The 18039-nt window shown below is 53.4% G+C and overlaps 7 protein-coding genes across 7 annotated transcripts; 3 read left to right on the top strand and 4 right to left on the bottom strand.

The window, feature by feature from the left end:
* Positions 1–1170: 1170 nt before the first annotated feature.
* Positions 1171–2914, top strand: J4E92_001667 (uncharacterized protein; the record flags this gene model as incomplete). Its single annotated transcript, XM_051493078.1, has 3 exons — positions 1171–1348; positions 1396–1572; positions 1623–2914. 3 exons carry the CDS (start codon positions 1171–1173, stop codon positions 2912–2914), a joined length of 1647 nt encoding a protein of 548 aa, XP_051356309.1.
* A 117-nt stretch (positions 2915–3031) lies between these two features.
* J4E92_001666 (uncharacterized protein) lies at positions 3032–4508 on the bottom strand (the record flags this gene model as incomplete). Its single annotated transcript, XM_051493077.1, has 3 exons — positions 3032–3885; positions 3934–4306; positions 4482–4508. 3 exons carry the CDS (start codon positions 4506–4508, stop codon positions 3032–3034), a joined length of 1254 nt encoding a protein of 417 aa, XP_051356308.1.
* Positions 4509–6106: 1598 nt separating this feature from the next.
* Positions 6107–6751, bottom strand: J4E92_001665 (uncharacterized protein; the record flags this gene model as incomplete). Its single annotated transcript, XM_051493076.1, has 1 exon — positions 6107–6751. One exon carries the CDS (start codon positions 6749–6751, stop codon positions 6107–6109), a length of 645 nt encoding a protein of 214 aa, XP_051356307.1.
* Positions 6752–8788: 2037 nt separating this feature from the next.
* On the top strand, positions 8789–10904 carry J4E92_001664 (uncharacterized protein; the record flags this gene model as incomplete). The annotated part of the gene is made up of 2 exons (XM_051493075.1): positions 8789–8935; positions 8982–10904. 2 exons carry the CDS (start codon positions 8789–8791, stop codon positions 10902–10904), a joined length of 2070 nt encoding a protein of 689 aa, XP_051356306.1.
* A 1037-nt stretch (positions 10905–11941) lies between these two features.
* On the top strand, positions 11942–13274 carry J4E92_001663 (uncharacterized protein; the record flags this gene model as incomplete). Its single annotated transcript, XM_051493074.1, has 3 exons — positions 11942–12087; positions 12138–12436; positions 12523–13274. The coding sequence occupies 3 exons, from the start codon at positions 11942–11944 to the stop codon at positions 13272–13274; spliced, it is 1197 nt and encodes a 398-aa protein (XP_051356305.1).
* A 1722-nt stretch (positions 13275–14996) lies between these two features.
* J4E92_001662 (uncharacterized protein) lies at positions 14997–15713 on the bottom strand (the record flags this gene model as incomplete). The annotated part of the gene is made up of 1 exon (XM_051493073.1): positions 14997–15713. One exon carries the CDS (start codon positions 15711–15713, stop codon positions 14997–14999), a length of 717 nt encoding a protein of 238 aa, XP_051356304.1.
* Positions 15714–16148: 435 nt separating this feature from the next.
* Positions 16149–18035, bottom strand: J4E92_001661 (uncharacterized protein; the record flags this gene model as incomplete). The annotated part of the gene is made up of 5 exons (XM_051493072.1): positions 16149–16955; positions 17223–17413; positions 17539–17576; positions 17629–17858; positions 17910–18035. The coding sequence occupies 5 exons, from the start codon at positions 18033–18035 to the stop codon at positions 16149–16151; spliced, it is 1392 nt and encodes a 463-aa protein (XP_051356303.1).
* Positions 18036–18039: the final 4 nt, after the last annotated feature.

Below are 18039 nucleotides of genomic sequence, written 5' to 3'. Positions count from 1 at the left end.
TGGAGCCTAAATTGACGCAAGATTTTACAGTTTGCTTGCTTTATTTCAGTGTAGTCGATATGAAAACGCGCCCCTCAGTGACGATGGCGGCTTCTCCGGGTGCGCGACCAATCAGCCACTTGACGCGCGGAAGCCACAACCGATTGTTGCTGACATGCTGACACTCTCACAAACCTTGAACGCACCTCAAGCCTTAGTCCTTCAGACATCATTTCAACAGTCGTTGCTTCAGACCCTTTAGAAGAGACGAGAAAGACCATGTGTTTGACTGACCACATTGTTTTCGTCACAGCGACCCGCCGCAGCATTGGTTTTCGCGAGCTTCCCCATGCGGTTAAAGCGCACAAGACTTATCTGCGCCGAAGAATGACAAGCATCCGCCATGGTGCTTGATCCTTCGACACCTGAATGGGAGCGATTTTCTCGAAGGGCGACTTCAGCCAATCGCGCAGCTCGACCATCCTTTGCCCCAGTACCTGACGACGCGCACTGAGCCTACCGTGGCCCCGGATTGCGGCCAGAGATAAGAGTTGGTGTCGAAAAGCCCGAAGAGATAGTTCCCCGTCCACTATCAAGAAATACGAAGTGGACCTGCCAGTGCTTGAAGGCAGTGGCGGCGTCTTTGGCGGGCCTTGGAGAAGCTTTGCGCCGTTAGCTTCGGTCCACCAGTGTGGTCGTGTGTCTAGTCGCATGCATTCCCCGCCTCTATCGCGGTCGTACCTGGAAAACAGTACCAGCATCATGAGCAATCGCAGCAATGTCGACTACCATCGCGCCATGTTCAAACCTCAACTTACACAACTTCGCGATCGTGCGCATACAACTATACTAGAGTATAACGGAGCTCATGCGCAGGGTCAAGCGTTTGAGTGATTTCGGTGTACTTCGGGGGTAAGCAACAATATGCGACGGAACTTCACGCCTGCCTAATCAGGTAAAGAGCTGGAGCTATGTTCGCCATGAGCTATCTGTGTTTGTGCAGGTACAGGAAGATGTAGGCCGCGTCGCGTGCGTGGTAGACCCGAGGTGACGTCGGTCTGGCGCTCCACGCTTTTACTTCAAGAAGGCTGGACTGCCCGCTCGGTTCCCTCTTCTTCACGGCCATTGATAGTCACAGCACGAGCTTGACTAACGAACAACCCCGGCACTGCGATCGCGAAGCACGTCAAGATGCAGCTTCTTTCACTCCTCGCTGTTGGTGGCCTCACAGCAAGCGTTTCCGCACGAAGCGCTCGCTCTGTCGGCAAGAAGACGGAACTTCCTCGTCCTCGTCTGACTGTCCCCGAGACCAGTCTTCGCCCTCACAAGCGTCAGACCACTCAGATTATCACCACTGAGGCGTCCAAGGGTATGGTAGAAATCTACTCTTCCGCGCCACTAGCTAACAACTCTCAGCATTCGCTGTCAACGGAACTGCGGGAGCGATCCCCGACGTCGACTTCGACATTGGCGAGTCCTACGCTGGTCTTTTGCCCATCAGCGATGCCGCCAACGAGACCTCTGAACTGTACTTCTGGTTCTTCCCATCCGAGAACCCAGACGCAGATGACGAGATTACTATCTGGCTGAACGGTATGAACAGTCACAAGTACATGATCGACTACCTCTAACATATTTCATAGGTGGCCCAGGCTGCTCTTCTCTAGAGGGATTCCTCCAAGAGAATGGTCCCATCTCCTGGCAATACGGCAGCGGCCCAGCAGCTGTATACAACCCCTGGAACTGGGCCAATCTCACCAACATGGTCTGGGTGGAACAGCCCGTAGGAACCGGATTCACCCAAGGAAACGCTACCGCTACCTCCCAGGAAGAAACCGCTGAGGAGTTCCTCGGCTTCTTCAAGAACTTCATCGACACATTCGGTCTGCAGAACCGTAAGGTGTACATCACTGGCGAGTCGTACGCCGGACGCTACGTACCTTACATCGCCGATGCCATGTTGAGCAAGAACGACTCCTGCTACTACGACGTCAAGGGCATCATGTTCTACGACCCCAGTGTGGCCGAGGACGTCCTGCTAGAGGACATCCCAGCTGTCCCCTTCGTCGACCAATGGGCCGGTCTCTTCAACTTCAACCAGACCTTCATGGACGACATCCACAACCGCTCCGAGGCCTGCGGCTACACCGAATACATGGAGAAGTACCTTACTTTCCCTCCTCCCAGCAAGCTCCCGTACCCCGAGAAGGACGCCAAGACTGAAGGCTGCGGGCTGTGGGAAGACATTTACAACGCCGTCTTCTACACCAACCCTTGCTTCGACGTCTACGCCATCGCCACCACCTGCCCTCTCCTCTGGGATGTTCTTGGTTTCCCTGGTTCTTTCGACTACCTCCCTCCCAACACCGAGATCTACTTCAACCGCACCGAAGTCCAAAAGGCCATCAACGCGCCCATCCAGCCATGGGCTGAGTGCTCCAACGGCGTTCTCGACACCGACTCGTCTCCCCAGTCGTCCTGGGAAGTTATCCCCCGCGTCATCGACGCCCTAGACCGCACCGTCATCGCACACGGCGAGCTCGACTACATCCTGCTCTACAACGGTACCCTCATGGCTATCCAGAACATGACTTGGGGCGGCATGCAAGGTTTCCAGAACCCACCTGTCGATGACTTCTACGTTCCTTACCACGACGACTTGAGCCTTACCAGTTTGAGCGCCAAGGGCCTCATGGGCAAGACCATCACCGAGAGGAAGCTCACATATGTTCAGCAAGCTCTGAGTGGACACATGGTACCCCAGTACCAGCCTAGCAGCGCGTACCGCCAGCTTGAGTTCTTGCTTGGACGTATTGAGAGCCTGACCAGCCGGGAGCCTTTCACCACGCTGCCCAAGATCCCGCAGAGCAATGAGACGAGCGTTGTTTCTCGGGATTTGGGAGCCATGGGTGGAGAGTTCAAGAAGTGGTTCTAGACTATTAGTATGCCCGTTTAATGGTATAACGCAATGAACACGATTACGTCATATAACTCATGAAGTATGCGTGATGTCTGCGTAGATTGATTGTTCTACTGTGATATCGAAACAACACTAACCGGCAACGTTCTCAACCACCCTCCGCCCATCTTTACCCAACACCCCTTCTTGTCTCTGCGCCCTCTCCTCCGGCACTTCAGCAAAGATCTTGGTGATGGCCTCAATCGTGGTATTTCCCCCACTGAAGACGACGCCAATGTTCCAGCCCTTGTCCCCAGCCTCCCTCTCAACCATCTTCCTAAAGTCCTCGTTGTACAGTATAGTCGCCAGACCCACGACCGCGCTCGGCTCGACAAAACACTTCATCCTCTCCAACACCAGCTTCATCGCATCTTTGATGTTCTGCTCTGTGACGGCGTAGAGACTATGCACGTAGTCCTTGTTCGAGATAACACCCCATGTATGGTCACCGAGGGGCGTACGCAGGCCATCGGCGATAGTCAGGGTCTTGACGCTGGTAACGCGTTCGCCCTTTTCAACGCCCCTCTTCGCGTCGTCGCCGCCCTGAAAACTGGGTTCTGCGCCGAAGACGCGTACCCCAGTGCCGTGGAGAGCGACTGCGATGCCGCTCAGCATGCCGCCGCCACCACAAGGCGCGATAACAGCGTCGAGCATCTCGCCGCTTCCCAGAAGCTTGCTGACTTGATCCTGTATCTCCAGCGCCATGGTGCCCTGGCCGAGTATGATGTGGGGATGGTCGTAGGGAGGGATCAGGGTAGCGCCTGTGTCCTTGATTACGTCTGCGACGACGGCTTCGCGTTCGGTGCTCGTGGAGCCGGAGAAGTGGATGTTGGCGTCTTGTGACCGCGTGCCTGCTATCTTCGAGGGCGTGGATATGGAGGGCATGACGATGTGTGCGGGTATTGAGAAGGTTCTTGCGGCAAGCGCGAGGGCCTGCGCATGGTTTCCTGTTGATGTCAGTCCTGCCTGCCTGATCTGGTCATAAGTAGACGTACCGCTACTGTGTGTGACTACTCCCTTGCTCTGCACTGCTTCCAATCCGTCCTGCTCGATCAATCGCGTGACGGCATGGAAAGCACCGCGTACTTTGAAGGCGCCGATGCGCTGGAAGTTTTCGCACTTGAAGAAGAGGTTCACCTTGGGCTTAGCGGGCTCTTGGCTTTCCCATTGTGTTCCCTGGAGTGCTTCTGGAGCTTGAGGCGTATTGGCGAGAGTGTTTAGGGTGGTGTTGGTCAAGACGGGCGTGTCATGGATGTGCGGCTTGATGAGGGCGTGGGCGGCTTCGACCGAGGCGCGCGTCAGGGAGGCATGCGGGGCTGAGGAGGACATGGCTGCCACTGAAGAGAGCGGCGATGAGCTGGATGCATCCTGGACAAGACTGTTCAGGATGTGACTCAATGGGGGACCCGGGTACAATGGTGGGGAAGATAGCGCGGAGAGGAAGGCAAGGCAGACAGGGGACGCTCCGCGCGGGTCGCGCCTTCTGGCCAAACACGCGACGGATACTTTTCCGAGTTTCTCATCCACTCTTCCCTGAACGCACCTTTCGACACAGCGACAGCTCGCCCATGTGCAGTAGATATGCGAAGATGCCCTTGCCCCATATTCGCTGTCTCAAGCTGACACCCCAGACAAAGCCTCACCAAGTCGCTGTTTACCACCCCCGCGCCTGCCATATTTGCTATTAGCATTACCAACGTTTCCATCCAAGAAGGACTAAAATGCCGTTCAGGTCGACCTGTCTCTTTCTTCATACTGAGCTATCCAAAGTCACCTTTGGTTTATACCTTATTCGACACCATGATGGGATCCACTTGCAAACCATGGTTCCATGCTGCCATTTCCCATAGTTACGTGACTTCGAATTATGCGATGCTAACAAAAGGAAGATCCTGTTCCTCTGAATCGGACTCTCATATCTACTCGAACAGTTCGGCAATATCTATATCGCACTAAAGGTCGGTGAAACCGGAAGTCCTTGCAATCGGGTCAAGATCACGTCGGTACGCAGCAACCACACACCCAGAAGAGATGAACAGCCAAGTCGACTCCCCACTCGGACAGCTGGTTGAACTGTTCGGAGGACTGACCATGGCAGAGATCGGTTCCCACTCAACTCACACCACCCTTAGTGCACTGGACTCACTACCATCGACTTTACAAATGGACAACGCGCCATCATCAGTTTCCAACGACTTATCAAGCCGACCCATCTCGTCAACCCAGTCCGAAGAGATGACTTCTCCATCGACTACGAATCCGCACCTCCCTAACGAGTTGGTTATCCAGATCCTCCATCACGCTCTTCGTCTCGGCCTCGGCTCATCCGTGCCACGACTACCTGTTTGCGCTGATCGATTTCAGAGCCATATATCTCGCAACGGTCGCTTGGCTAGGTATCTGGTTATATCCAAGTCACTCTATCCCCTCGTTCTAGAGGCTTTTTACCGCGAGAACGAGTTTCGATGCGCCTCAGGCGGGAGAACTCTGAAGGCGTGGATGGAAGATAAGCCTCGGGAAAGTCCTGTCTTGCTGCCCCCGCCACATGCCAGACAGCATATTCGGCGACTGGAGTTGATGATCTCTTTGGAATACTTTAGTCGGGATTTTACCACTTCATACCAATGGCAGACACTTGTCAAGCTTTGTTCTGGGAGGGCCAGACTTACTAGAGTCGAATTCTTGCGCTTGGTGATAAAAGAAGCCCCGGGCATGTATTGTGGAGAACAAACTGTTTTGAACCGACTAAGGGATGAGGGTTTTGTGATTAGGGCGAAGAAAGAGGTGGTCATTGAAGGTTGGTGGCAGGCAGAGCCATTTATCAAGGTGGAGGCTGAGGTCGTGAAATGGATATAACAGTACGTCGCGAGTAGAAGTCTCCCTCACATTATTAGCAGTCATAAGGAACTTCATAAGTCAGCCAGGAGTTCTTTAATGTACTATCAGAGATCAATCATGCACCTAATAATTGAGCCTGAAGACATACGTAGCATTGGGAATCGTCGCATTGAAACGTGTCACAATAGCCAAGAGGTACTCACAGTAATCACAAGCAACATTCACGATGCACAAAAGCATGTTGGAGAAGACAAAGGATCTTATTCTGCACTACATTATGGCAATGACCAAGCCAGGAGACGACAAACCCCACAAACCACCACAAACAGTTCACAAACCTGCCCAGAGTCCGCTCAGCATGGCGCTCCTCAAGTCGGAGAGGCCAGCCTCGATGGTGATATTGAACTCATCACGAGCGCCGATCGAAAAGCGAGCCTGATGGTAGATAGCGACCGCCGCCTCGGAGTCGGGGTTGCTGAAGATGGGAGTGATGTGAAGCTGAATCGTCCTCAGATTCTGCATGGTCATCAGATCAGAGAGCTTCCGCAAGGTGTGGGCACTGCGACAGTGCTTGAAGAGGTCGGCCGTGTTGCGGAAGTATATCCTGTTGTCGAGGATGCGGCCGGGCAGCACAGTCGGCTCTCCTGCGTAGCTGTCGGTGAGGACAAGCTGCACCCGGATGTGGCGGAGGGAGGGGAGGAGGTGGACAGAGGGCATGAGTGGCGCGCGGTGTGATGTCTTGGAGATGAACTCGAAATAGTTTTCTTCATAGAAAACTTGGAGAGCGACCGCCTGGAATTGGCGGGAGACGACGCAGAGCTTGTGCAGTATGCATTTGTGGAGCATCGCAAAGCGGGAGGCGTTGATTGGCCTGCCCCGAGGCGAGACCGAGGAGAAGATGAGGATGTTCATGAGGATCATCTTGAGGATCTCGTTGGGGAGGACAACGCTCGGACGAGGCGCGGGCGTCACCATTGTGATGGTGTTTGGAGAAGACATCGTGCTTGTAGCCGATGTGAGTGGAGGTGATGAGGAAGCGTGTTGTGCTTTGAGGTGTGTGAGAAGGTTTGAAAGTGCTCGGAAAAAGAAGTTTGAAGGCGACTTTGTACTGGAGAAGTGAGGAACTTTCAGGCTGAGGGAACTGAAGGGAGGCGGGGGGAGGCCAGTTTATATAGACAGAGGGAGACCCTCTAGCGTCTCCTTCAGAAGAACGGTACGCCGCTGAAGAAGAGCGAGGAAGTCCGAAGCTTCCTAATTCTGCAGAATGGAAGCATGAAGTCTGCGATGAAACCGGGCCCTTGCCCTATTATATGGCCTCTGATTCGTTCTGGGGCTGTCCATTCTGTGTCCTTCACCGTACTAGTAGCCTTCATATTTGACTAGACGTCTTCTCTGGGCTCCGATTGGCGGCAGAAAGGCTACCGGAGACCTTCTGGCAGTATGAATGCTGCCTTGGCAGTGAATCAATCATTAGTGATGCTTCTTTCAGCGACGATGGAAGAAGAACGAATCGAGTATGTCCAGGACTAGATCTAAAAGGGGTAGGTGGCTTCCTTGGATATCCGTACGAGTCTGGCGAATTAAGACACCTAGACGACGGCGTGGCTCTGATGGTACCAAGTGAAAGGGTGAGGGCAACAATGGTGTGAGGCCGAAGCAATCGCTGAGGTAGAGGAGCCTTCCAAAGATTAGAAAACTGACTTCCAGGAGGCTGCACATGTCGATAAAGCTGTGTCATCCTGCAAGAAGAGTCCGAGTAGCGTCTGATTCCTTCAGTCTTGCTTTGCTTGCGGTGGAAGTGTCATGAAGCTGGCTGGAGACAGCTATGGCGTTCGTTTGTCAGGTTGTTCTTTGCGTTGCACAGCTGGCTGCGTCCGCGGGGAAGCTGCTACCAAACACCGACCACCAGTATCAACACCGGAATCTTGGAGCACCCCCAGTTGACAAAGCGACAGCACAGGAAGTGAGCCGTACCCATCGCATACTTCTCACGAGACGAACCAGACCTTGCCCACAGTCGTTGCCGATGCAAGCTGCCGCGCCTGCTCCTCTCGAACCCCGACGACCCTCCCCCCTCTTCTCCACAACGGCGGCGACAACGAGTTGAAGGAACTTGGACGAGATGACAAGAAGAAGACTGTCCGAACAACTGCACTGTGCAAGATAGGCCAGGTTACGAGACAAGAGTGGTGACTCCATGGCAAGAAAACTCTTCAGCTTCGGCGCAGGAAGGTATCGCAACAAGCCAACGAGGAGGGACATGCAAATTGGCTGCAGAAGACAGCGCGACGGCAGCATGAAGGCGCCACTTCAATGCTCGTCGAAAAGAGATCCAGAGAGCAGGCCGGGCACGGGCGATACCAGGACACCATGTAGGCAAACCTCGGCGGAGAAGAGCCATGTGGACCTGGAGATACATTAGTCGGTGGTCACAGAGGACGAAATTTGGCAAATCACGTTAGAATCATGGCAATAGTATCAGAGACAACAGGTCGCAGTTGCCACGCTGCGCAGCAGGACACACATCAGCGGAGGGGAAAGTCGAGGTCCAGGACGAGTGAGCGCATGGATGCATGGGCGCATGGCACGCATACGAACAAGCTCGTGGTTTGCGAACCGTACCTCGAACGTACCCCAGGACATACACTGCTACATCGCCCGTAGAGCGCATAATTTTAGGGTAAGTTTCGGTATCAGGATCGCGACACGTTGAGAACGAGCTTGTTCGTACTGTCGTGTGTCGAAATACCGTGAGAGGGACCTGTAAATATATTAGTTGACGTCAATGAGTGCAAATTTCACAGGTCAATAGCAAGGCATAGAGGCAAGGTTTTGGTGTAGGAAAGATGGAGGTCCTAGGCAGCTGGGCAAGATTGAACTTCCGCCTTGGTCTGTGCGCGCTAGCATGGTCATCTCCGTCGCCGGCCATGATCGCTCCCAGTCATCTCCTGCAACCTTGGCAATTGCACACCGCTTTCCATGCGCGAAATCGACAATACATTGTGATATGCTATGACCAAGAGGTCCCATGCCAACATAGCCTCCTCGCAAGCAGAGCCTCCAGAGCGGCAGACGTCGTACGATGGGGAGCGTAGCGGAAGCCACGATGACGGGGATGGCTCGTCGCTGAAGAAGCCGCGATCGTTCATGGCGACCTTGGTATGTGGTCAGGAAATGACATGCACTGCTCTGCTGACTAGAGAAGGCTTGCGACATCTGCAGATCGAGGAAGACGCGCTGTGATGAAGATCGGCCAAGATGCGGCTACTGTAGGAACATGAACTTGGAGTGCACGTATCAGGCACCACGCAGTACGAAGAAAGACCAGTCATTGACTTTGGCAATCAATGCTATCCGAAGACTGGAAGCAAAGATCGAAGACCTGACAACAGCGATCAATACACCAAAGCCGTCGTCTACATTACCACTTTCACCGGCAGGGCCTATCAACGACCATCAGTCACCTCATACCATCTTCTCACAACCAAGTCCAGGATATCACGTCTCAGCGATGCCCTCTCACTACTCTCATAATGGCAGGCTAAGCATACACGAGTTAGCAATGTCGCCACAAGTCGTGGGATCTCCCGCCAAAAGTCCTTTCCCGGTGATGGAAGTCCAAGGCGCAGTAAATCTTTCCTTCAGCCAACATCGTGTCGCGCTCTGGCCGGCCATACAGCAAATACTTCCTAGCGGTTTCGTCACTGTCCGAGCAGAGCTTCCAGAGGACTACATAGTCGATATTGAGAACCGGCGAGCGCAGCTGCCGATACATATCGATCGTCCCTACGGCACTGTCCCTGAGAGCTGGCTGATGAGCCTCCCGCAATCGGCAGTCAAAGGCCTTGCAGATGCCTATTTTGCCGTCTTCCACCGTAACACGCCGATCCTTGACAAGTATCATTTCTTCTCAAGCACACTAGGCACAGCTATGGAGAACGAGTTCGGGTACGACGTGGAGTCTGCGCTGGTACTCAATGTGCTTGCCTTAGGTTGCTTAGCTGTCAAGGCTCACGAGGAAGGCGACTTTGCTCTTCCCTCGCGCCACTCTCCAGCCAGACGTGGCTTCGTGCACCCGGATTGGTACGAACTCGTTGCAGATGATCCACCGGGGCTCAAATTCTTCAACGAAGCAAGGCATCGCTTCGGCTTCCTCATGTGCGATAACGATGTTCAAGCAGGTCAATTTTACATGCTTTCGACTCTGTATTATGCTCAGATTCTCCGGCCTCTCGATTCTTGGACCACCGTGAACAGGGCGGCCCTCTGTTGCGCTAGCATTCTCACCCGCACGGGAGCGATTGACTATGACACATGGGAGGGCGATATGTTATCACGACTGTTTTGGTGTACTTTGATGTACGAAACAGTCATCACACAGGAACTGGACCTACTTCCGCATAGCGGCCTATTAGACTACGAGCCAGATACGCCTCTACCGAAGTTTACCCAATGCCCACGGCCAAAGACGTCCATATCGGGACTGCTTACCGATGAAGAGGACTCTTTCTTCAACTTCCACTTTCTCGCTCAAGCGGCCCATCGCATCATCCTGACACGCGTAAAGCAGAGCCTGTATACCTTTGCGGAGAAAGACGGTTACCCCAGCGCCAGTTTGACAGCAGAAATGCATCACCAACTAGAGCAGTGGCGCGCAAACCTCCCACCGTCGCTTCAGTTCTCCGACACCGACAACGCCAGTGACTCACCCAGCCCTGCACACGTCATCGCGAAGGCCATGCTGCGAAGCCGCTACCTCGTCGCAAAGTTCCACATTGGCCGTCCGTTCCTCTACAAAGCGCTGCATGCACCAGCGTTCACCAGTGATGCAGAGTACAACGAGGTGCGCGAGGGTCTGCGCGGTGGCATGTACTGGCCAACTACCATGGGTCTTTGCACGCAAATGTTGTCGGCTCTACCAATCAAGTTTGGGTGGTGTTGTCAGTGCTTTGGACAGGTGCTATTGTTTCACGCCGTAGCGCAGTCGCCAGACCCAAGATTACGAGAAACGCTGCCGGAAGGATGGCGCGAGTGGGTAGGTATCATGATGACCTTGATCGAGAGTTGTGCGAGAAGCAGTCCTGGTATTGCAAAGGACTACGAGCTATTGCGCTTGTTGGACGCCTAGCTCCAGACGTGTAGTATGGACACGCTCGCGAAACTCTACAGATTGCTGCTGCAACGTCAGTGTAGTCCGTAGGTATACAGCCAACATGATTAAATTCATAACAAGTTCGCGTGAGACCCTGCGTCACGCTGCCAGACGTAACACGGTACCACAGATACTCGAGCCAGGCTTTTGTCAGCCATCATCGTCGCATTTGGGCACTCAGCGTACGACTAATTCTGCGTTTCAGCAAAAGTCAATTGCGAGAAGGTCGAGACGAAGGAAGACACGATGAGCCTTGCTTGCGGTTTCTAGGATGGTCGCGTCTTATGCTCCGACTGATGGTGATGTTTCAGCACCGCCGCACCCGTGTCGATCCTGCCATCTACAGCCGAGTACGAGAGGCTTGCGTGTACAAAGTGGCTACTAAGCTGACTATCGTAAAGGCGCATGCGGCACCGGCTCGTTGGTCTAACCCAGTGCAAGACACATTGCGCACAAGAACCAGGTTGTGAATACATAACATGCCCATGTTTGCATCTCGAATACCCTCATCGCAGTCCCACACGCGGAGCATAGCACAGCCACAGGGCGCGCATCCCAGATCTCGGCGTTTCAGCCTTCCAGCCCTCTCCCGGCGCGGCAGCTAAGCCCAATCAGACGGTAGTGGCCCCTGCATTGCTTAGGGATGGAAGCAAGGATCTACCGACTGACACAACTGCCACTAAACTGGGGGCGTGTCGGCCGCCTCCTTTGAGGCAGAGGGACACTTTGCTTGTCATCCTGCCTTTCTTACCACTCCTTTTTGGCTCCCGGCGCAGCGCTTCTCCGGTATCCGCATACATTGCCATTTTTTGCGCACACCACCGTCTTTCCGTGGTGTCCACTACGCGACGCACCCTCCATTGTTCAGATTCGGCATTTTTGGGGAATTATTGGATTGGACTGGACCAACTGGATCTGGATGCAAAAGAACGAGGGCGTGATACTCGACTCCCACGCGCAGGCGAACTGGATCGCATTCTAGGCCTCTGAACCCCAGAGGACGAGCCGCGACGATGGCCGACTACTCATACCAATCGCTGGCCAACATGGGACCACAGGGGAGATGGCGGCGTGTGCTGTTGATTGCCATAATACCCATGGCATTGGCTCTGCTTTATTTCAGCTCTCCTTCATACGTGCCGAGCAGTCTTCGGGCACAGTACGTGTCGCGATCCTTGATTATTTACAACAACTGACGACGAGGCGCAGATTCCCGCATACGCAAAACATTTCCCTCCCCAAAGACGACATCTCCATGGCGACGATAATAAAAGCACTCTACGGCCCGATATTACATCCGATCGATGCCGCCAACTTTACCGACGAGGACGGAGATATATACAGACTAGCAGGGGAACCGAAGTTCAAGAGCAAGTTGGGCAAGAAGGTGCTCATACTGGATATCGACAGTCGGCCGTTGACGGAAAAGGGCCAGCTCATGGACCCGCAATTGAAGTGGAAGGGCATGCGTTCGTTGAGTGCGGGCATGCTCGGGCATTACATGTTTGGTACGTTTTCGACCATACAGGAGGAGACATCCAGGGCCGTTCGGCACGTGGAGTGGACAACGAGCGACTCGGCTAACATCTGACAGCGCAAATACACGGCTACGATTACAAGTTCATCCGCGCACCCGATTACGCCGACCGGTGGGGCACCTGGGTCAAGGTTCCCATGATGAAGGAGGCGCTCAAAACCCACGAGTACATCGTCTTCATGGACTCCGATGTCATGTTCCACTACCCACATCTGCCTCTCGAATGGCTGCTCAACTACTGGAACATGACCGACGATACTCTCGCCATGATGTCCATTGACCCGAACGAACCGCAAAACTACGATGCGAAGGGCAACCGATACTTGAACACTGGTTTCGTGATCGCACGACAGAGCAAGAGGACACAAGAGATGTACAAGGCCTGGGCGGAATGCCCTTCTGAGACCAAGTACAAGGGCTGCGCGCACTGGAAGACCGACTGGGCACACGAACAAGCTGCTTTCGGAAACTACCTGCGCTACGACTACGACCGACCGGACGACATTCGCGTTCTCCCCTGCGTCGAAGCCAACGGTGCACCCGAGGCTGCGAACCGAGGCGGTTGCAAGGGCGTCTTTGTACGACATTTTTGGGTTGACAAGGGCCTGGTGGCCAAGAACCTGGCGGACAGCGTCATGCAGTACTTCCTACCACGACTACACGAGGCGTACCTGGGCTCAGCGACCGAGCACATTGTCGACGCAAAGGGCTTCAAGCTCGAGGGCGCGGAGCTCATCGAGATGACCGAAGAAGAGAAGGCAGCGGCCAAGAAAGGACAGGGCAAGAACCAGAAAGATGAAGGGTGGTAGGACGACTCTGAACTTCGCAACGGCCTTTGACCCTCACCTCGCGCTCGCGCATTGCATTTTATTTCACCAATCTTGCGCCATCTACCGCACGATCTTTATATAACCACCATATATGCCGCTGCTATTTCATGGCAGTACTTTTCTGTCGGCGTCTACAGGCGTCCCATGTCTTATCGTCATGTCTTTGTACAGCGATTTTTCAAGCATGTTACATCATTATATTAGACTTGGGTGGGACGGGCATCAAAGACGGCTTTCCTTGATCATGTATGAGAATTGTTAGGCAAGAATAGCCACTTGGAATACCACCTCTTTTCACGTTGTCGATTGCGTTGAGCAAATACGTTGGTGATGCACAGGTACGTCAACGTCTTTTGTTTACTGATCTGTATCGCAGATATCGTGTGCCGGCCGGGTACCTCCTTCCCTCTCGGCACCATGACGCACGCAACAACCCCGGGAACATCCATGGATGACGACGATCGACTTATCTCCACGAGCGTTACAAAAGCCTGGCAAGAACCACCAGCCTCGCGCAATACGCCACTGCACGCGCCTTCTGCTATCGCGATGCAGTGTCGCAAACGATGTGCAGTCGCATTGGTGCACTGCACCTCCCCCGCTCTTGTGCGACGCCAACGATAACGACTATATTGCGGCGTGGCACTTCGAGTGGAACGACTGGTTCGGGTTTAGATGGACGAATCTGCTCTGCAGCAGCCGACGTGAGGGCCGACGACATGGATGCATTCCATCTAGTCACGCTTGCCAGATCTCGTTCAGTCCGCAAGACCGGGTACTTTCCTCTGCACTTCACTTGGATGTCCCGTCGATGCAGACGTCATGAAGCATTCTATCGGCAGAAGATTGTTTGCAAGAAACAAAAGTTCCGGACACGTCGACAGCGGGCAGAAGCGGTCTGCTACCAGCTCCTCTCGTTCGGAGTCTGAATCATTGATCCCTCTTACAACCAAACCCGAGCCTCGAGCGATATCACAGAGCCTGTTACCCTATACTTTCGACCAGCCGGTTCAGAATCTATCGCATCCGACGACCATAATATGACCACAATGTCAAGGACCACGCATTGAGAAACCAGATCTTTGGCTGCTGGCCCTTGAGCGCTCTGGACTAAGCAATGAGCAGTCACTAGTACTCCTCAGTCCGCCTACCGGAGGTGAGACCGAGCCATGGTCTCCAGTTCAGTTCGTGCAGGAAGTCAAAAATGTCACTCGCGACCGGTACGTTGAGTGCGAAAAGAGAGTATGGTTTGCCAAAACTGGAGGATACAAGGCCGTCATCAAACAACGGGCCGAGACGGTACTCATCGCCGTATTCGAGCTCACAGATTTCGTTAGCGAAGGACTAAAGTACGACGTCACTAGATACGGTGCGACAGCATGATCTATCATCACCTTTGGCCTGGGGGTAAGAACTGGTACTGGAATTGACTGCTCGTGATATTGACAATGGACATTAGCTTGTGCAGAACGATCTCGACAGAACACAATCCATATTCGAAGCTTCCGCTTTCCTGGCGGATCTCCTTGCACGCTACGCTAGTATCCTCCTGTCCAGCAAAACCAGCCAGCAATCCTTTCCAGGAACCGAATAGCAATGTCTATATGGCCGCTCTTATTGTTGACCCACGCCACCAATCTGCTGAAACACAAACCATTCCAAGTTCTTCATACCTCCACCACCTTTCTTCTGGTATTCAGGTTAAATTCTGAGCTTGACCATCTTGTGAATGGCGCCATGCATCGGGTCACTGGACCTGATCTCCGCGCTTGATTCATTCTCGAGCTTCAAAAACTTTGGCTGCAGCACAACAGTTGCTTTGTTTGGCAGATCAAGTAGTGCTCGTCGGTACTCATCGCTGTCACTGTTGATTTGTAAATGCAAGTGCAGAGAAGTGCTCAGTCGCACCGTCAATTCGGTGAGCTTGGGGAATCGAGTCTGCCAATCCTGCCCTCCTGCCTGCTGTGGCGCGTTGGGAGTAGCAGCTTTGTGGACAGAACGGGGACGGAGAAGCACCAGCCAATCGTTCTCAAACGACGGCTCCAGGCACTGTGTCGCGTTGTCAATGCGACGGTACAACTCCAGCTGTATCACCAGTTTGCGAACGTGACTACCGAACACAAACGGAGGGAAACGCCACTTGTCGTCAGCGCCCGGGGTAACGTGCCCCCAAGACACGCCAGAGCGCCGAACGACAAAGGTGTTGCCACTGTAGTACACTTGTGCGGCAAGGGCATGCATGCGCTTGTTGACGAGTAGCAAAGTTGGTAGGTTCAAACCTTCCTCGATGGCCTTGTGGTTCCTTGCCATGATGAACTTGTTGGTGCTGAGGGCGTACGTGAGGATTTGGACCTTGAGCTCATCGGGAAGGGCGTCGAAGCCGACGCGAGTGCCGCCGGAGGGTATGTTCTGAGTCATTGTTAGCTTTGGAAGAGGGAGTTAAACAGATGAGGTAGCCGTGAGGTTCGGCGTCTGGTGTATTGTAGAAGAGAGAGAAGGAGCTGGCGGTATGAGTTGTTGACGTGCCAACTAGTGCGCGCGTCATGACCGCGCACGCGACAGGTGAGAGTCAAAAGCTACGGTGACCAGGGATTAGGCAGCAACCTCTGCGTTTGCTCTACATGCTCAGCTCGCAAGATGACGGCACCCTTGATGAGAAAAGCGGTGTCAGAGCGGGATGGGTGTGGCGGTAGACTTGGTTTACCTCTCTTTTTGCCTGTTCGTATCACTCCAGACTTGGACTTAGTACGGACTAGAGCGATTAGCATCCCATTCATCACTCTTGAAGCGCCAGCTATGTCTCCCAAAATAACCATGTTACCTTCTGCTCAGGACATATGGCTACTTAAGACCTCATGCGTCTTCGTTGTCGTTGCCAGTAGTTGCCAGTAGCTTCCAGTGTTCAATGATATCGGCGTGCTTATTGCAATAGACACTCGCAATGCTATTGTGGCATTCCAGCGTCAAGTCAAGTTCCACCTCCTTTGCCTTGAACAACGTCTTTGTGTCAGCTAAGCACGCTCTCGTTTCCTCTATCAAGTCAGGCGACATACAACAGTCTTCATCGCCTTCTGTGAGATTGTCATCATCAAAAAAGTGGAAGCTGAGCTTCAGAGTATGCAGGTTCGTGAATCCAGTTTGCCAGGCATTGTCGTGGGGTGCCGTCATGAGCCATCTCGATCTCACGATTGGTAAAGGCAGGCCCAGTTCGTTCGATTGTAATAAGGGCCTTGTTGCCTGCAGCATAAAGGCCAAGGGTTGCGAATTGCACAGTAGTATATGTTCCAGTCGTGAAACATCCATGGTGTAAGCCTTAACGGTAACGCGTAAGTGCCGAATCATGCTTGCTATTTCTGCAGGAGGGTAACGAAAGGTGACTCGTTGAGACGAATGAGACGGTTTCTCCTCGATACAGATTTCGAAGACATTTTTGTTGTAGTAAGCGGTCCGGGCCAGCCGGTACAGTTCCTTGTTCCGCACCTCATAGATAGGTTCCATATGTTTGCGGAAGATGACTGTATAGTTACTGTCTGGCACGGGGCTTTCAGGAATGTCACCAACGATAAAGCATAAGACATAAATTTTCAGCTCCTCGGGAAGGTGTGCCCATTGCCGAAGCGATGGAGACAATGTTGCTGTTGTGATGTCGTCTTGATCTTGCTGGGTCATTGTCGGTATATGACAACTTTGGATCTGGTTGTGACTCAAGGTCAATGAGCATATCTTATACCATAGCTAGAAGTTTGCTCCTGTATGTCAGCAGGGCATATAATCTGCGGAATGACTGTGACCAATCCGCTCAGACTTCATGCTCAATGTCAGCGACCCTTGGCACCCTATGTAACCGCAAGCCACAGAAGCTGGCGACAAGCTCGATCTACGCCTGGTCAGTGCACGTTGCGAGACGGAGGTTGACTGCTGTCTTACACATTGCTGGACTGTCTCCACGTCCTCCTTACTGACGCCGATGCGCCTTGTCCCGCGCAAATGCCAGGCTGTCTCTCTCGGCAGATTTTGTATCATGATGCCGCTGAGTACGGTGAGCTCGGTCTCGACGTCGTTGAGGATGCTGTGATCGGATAGATAGAGGCCGTAGGTGATTTGCTTGCTCGTCCAATCTATACTGCGTTAGCTCAGGATCAGGAAGCGGCCAGGGGCTACATGCCGAAATCCTTTTGTGATGCCAACACGTTGTCGATGCCCTCCTGGTTGTGCTGGTACAATCGACCTTGCCATGCTGCACCACGTTTTGAGTTCGCTTCGTCACACTGCCATCCCTCTCTGCTTGCTGTCAGCTTCCGCAATCGCCTGCTGACGACGCACGACTTCATACCTAGAGAATGTATAATCCTTGTCCTCTGGCCTTGTGATGGCATCGATGTCGAAGATGGCTTCCAACGGCTTGCACACGCCCACGATGACGATGAGCTTGAACAGTGTCTCTCGTATCCTCCGCATCAACGCCTGACGCTTTTCGGGTGTTTGGCATTCGGGTCGCTTGATGAGTTCCTTGTAGAGCAGAGGCGCGAAGCCCGGCTGCCCGCCGCCTACCATCGCCGCGAGCTATGATGGCTTAGTCAATGCTCTCATCTGTGTATACAAGACATACCATACCAGAAGAACATACCACTTGTCATCTCCAAGTGACTGCGATGGGAACTTCTCCTCTATGGCCCTGAACAAGGCAAGAGCCTCGTCATCGGTTGGGTCGCGTGGTATCGGGATAGTACTGGCTGACATGATG

This window comes from Alternaria infectoria (genome assembly GCF_024043175.1).
Source record: "Alternaria infectoria strain BMP 0036 chromosome Unknown scaffold_2, whole genome shotgun sequence".
Classification (NCBI taxonomy): domain Eukaryota; kingdom Fungi; phylum Ascomycota; class Dothideomycetes; order Pleosporales; family Pleosporaceae; genus Alternaria; species Alternaria infectoria.
Note: the sequence above shows the minus strand (reverse complement) of the source record. Positions and strands in the feature narration are given on the sequence as shown.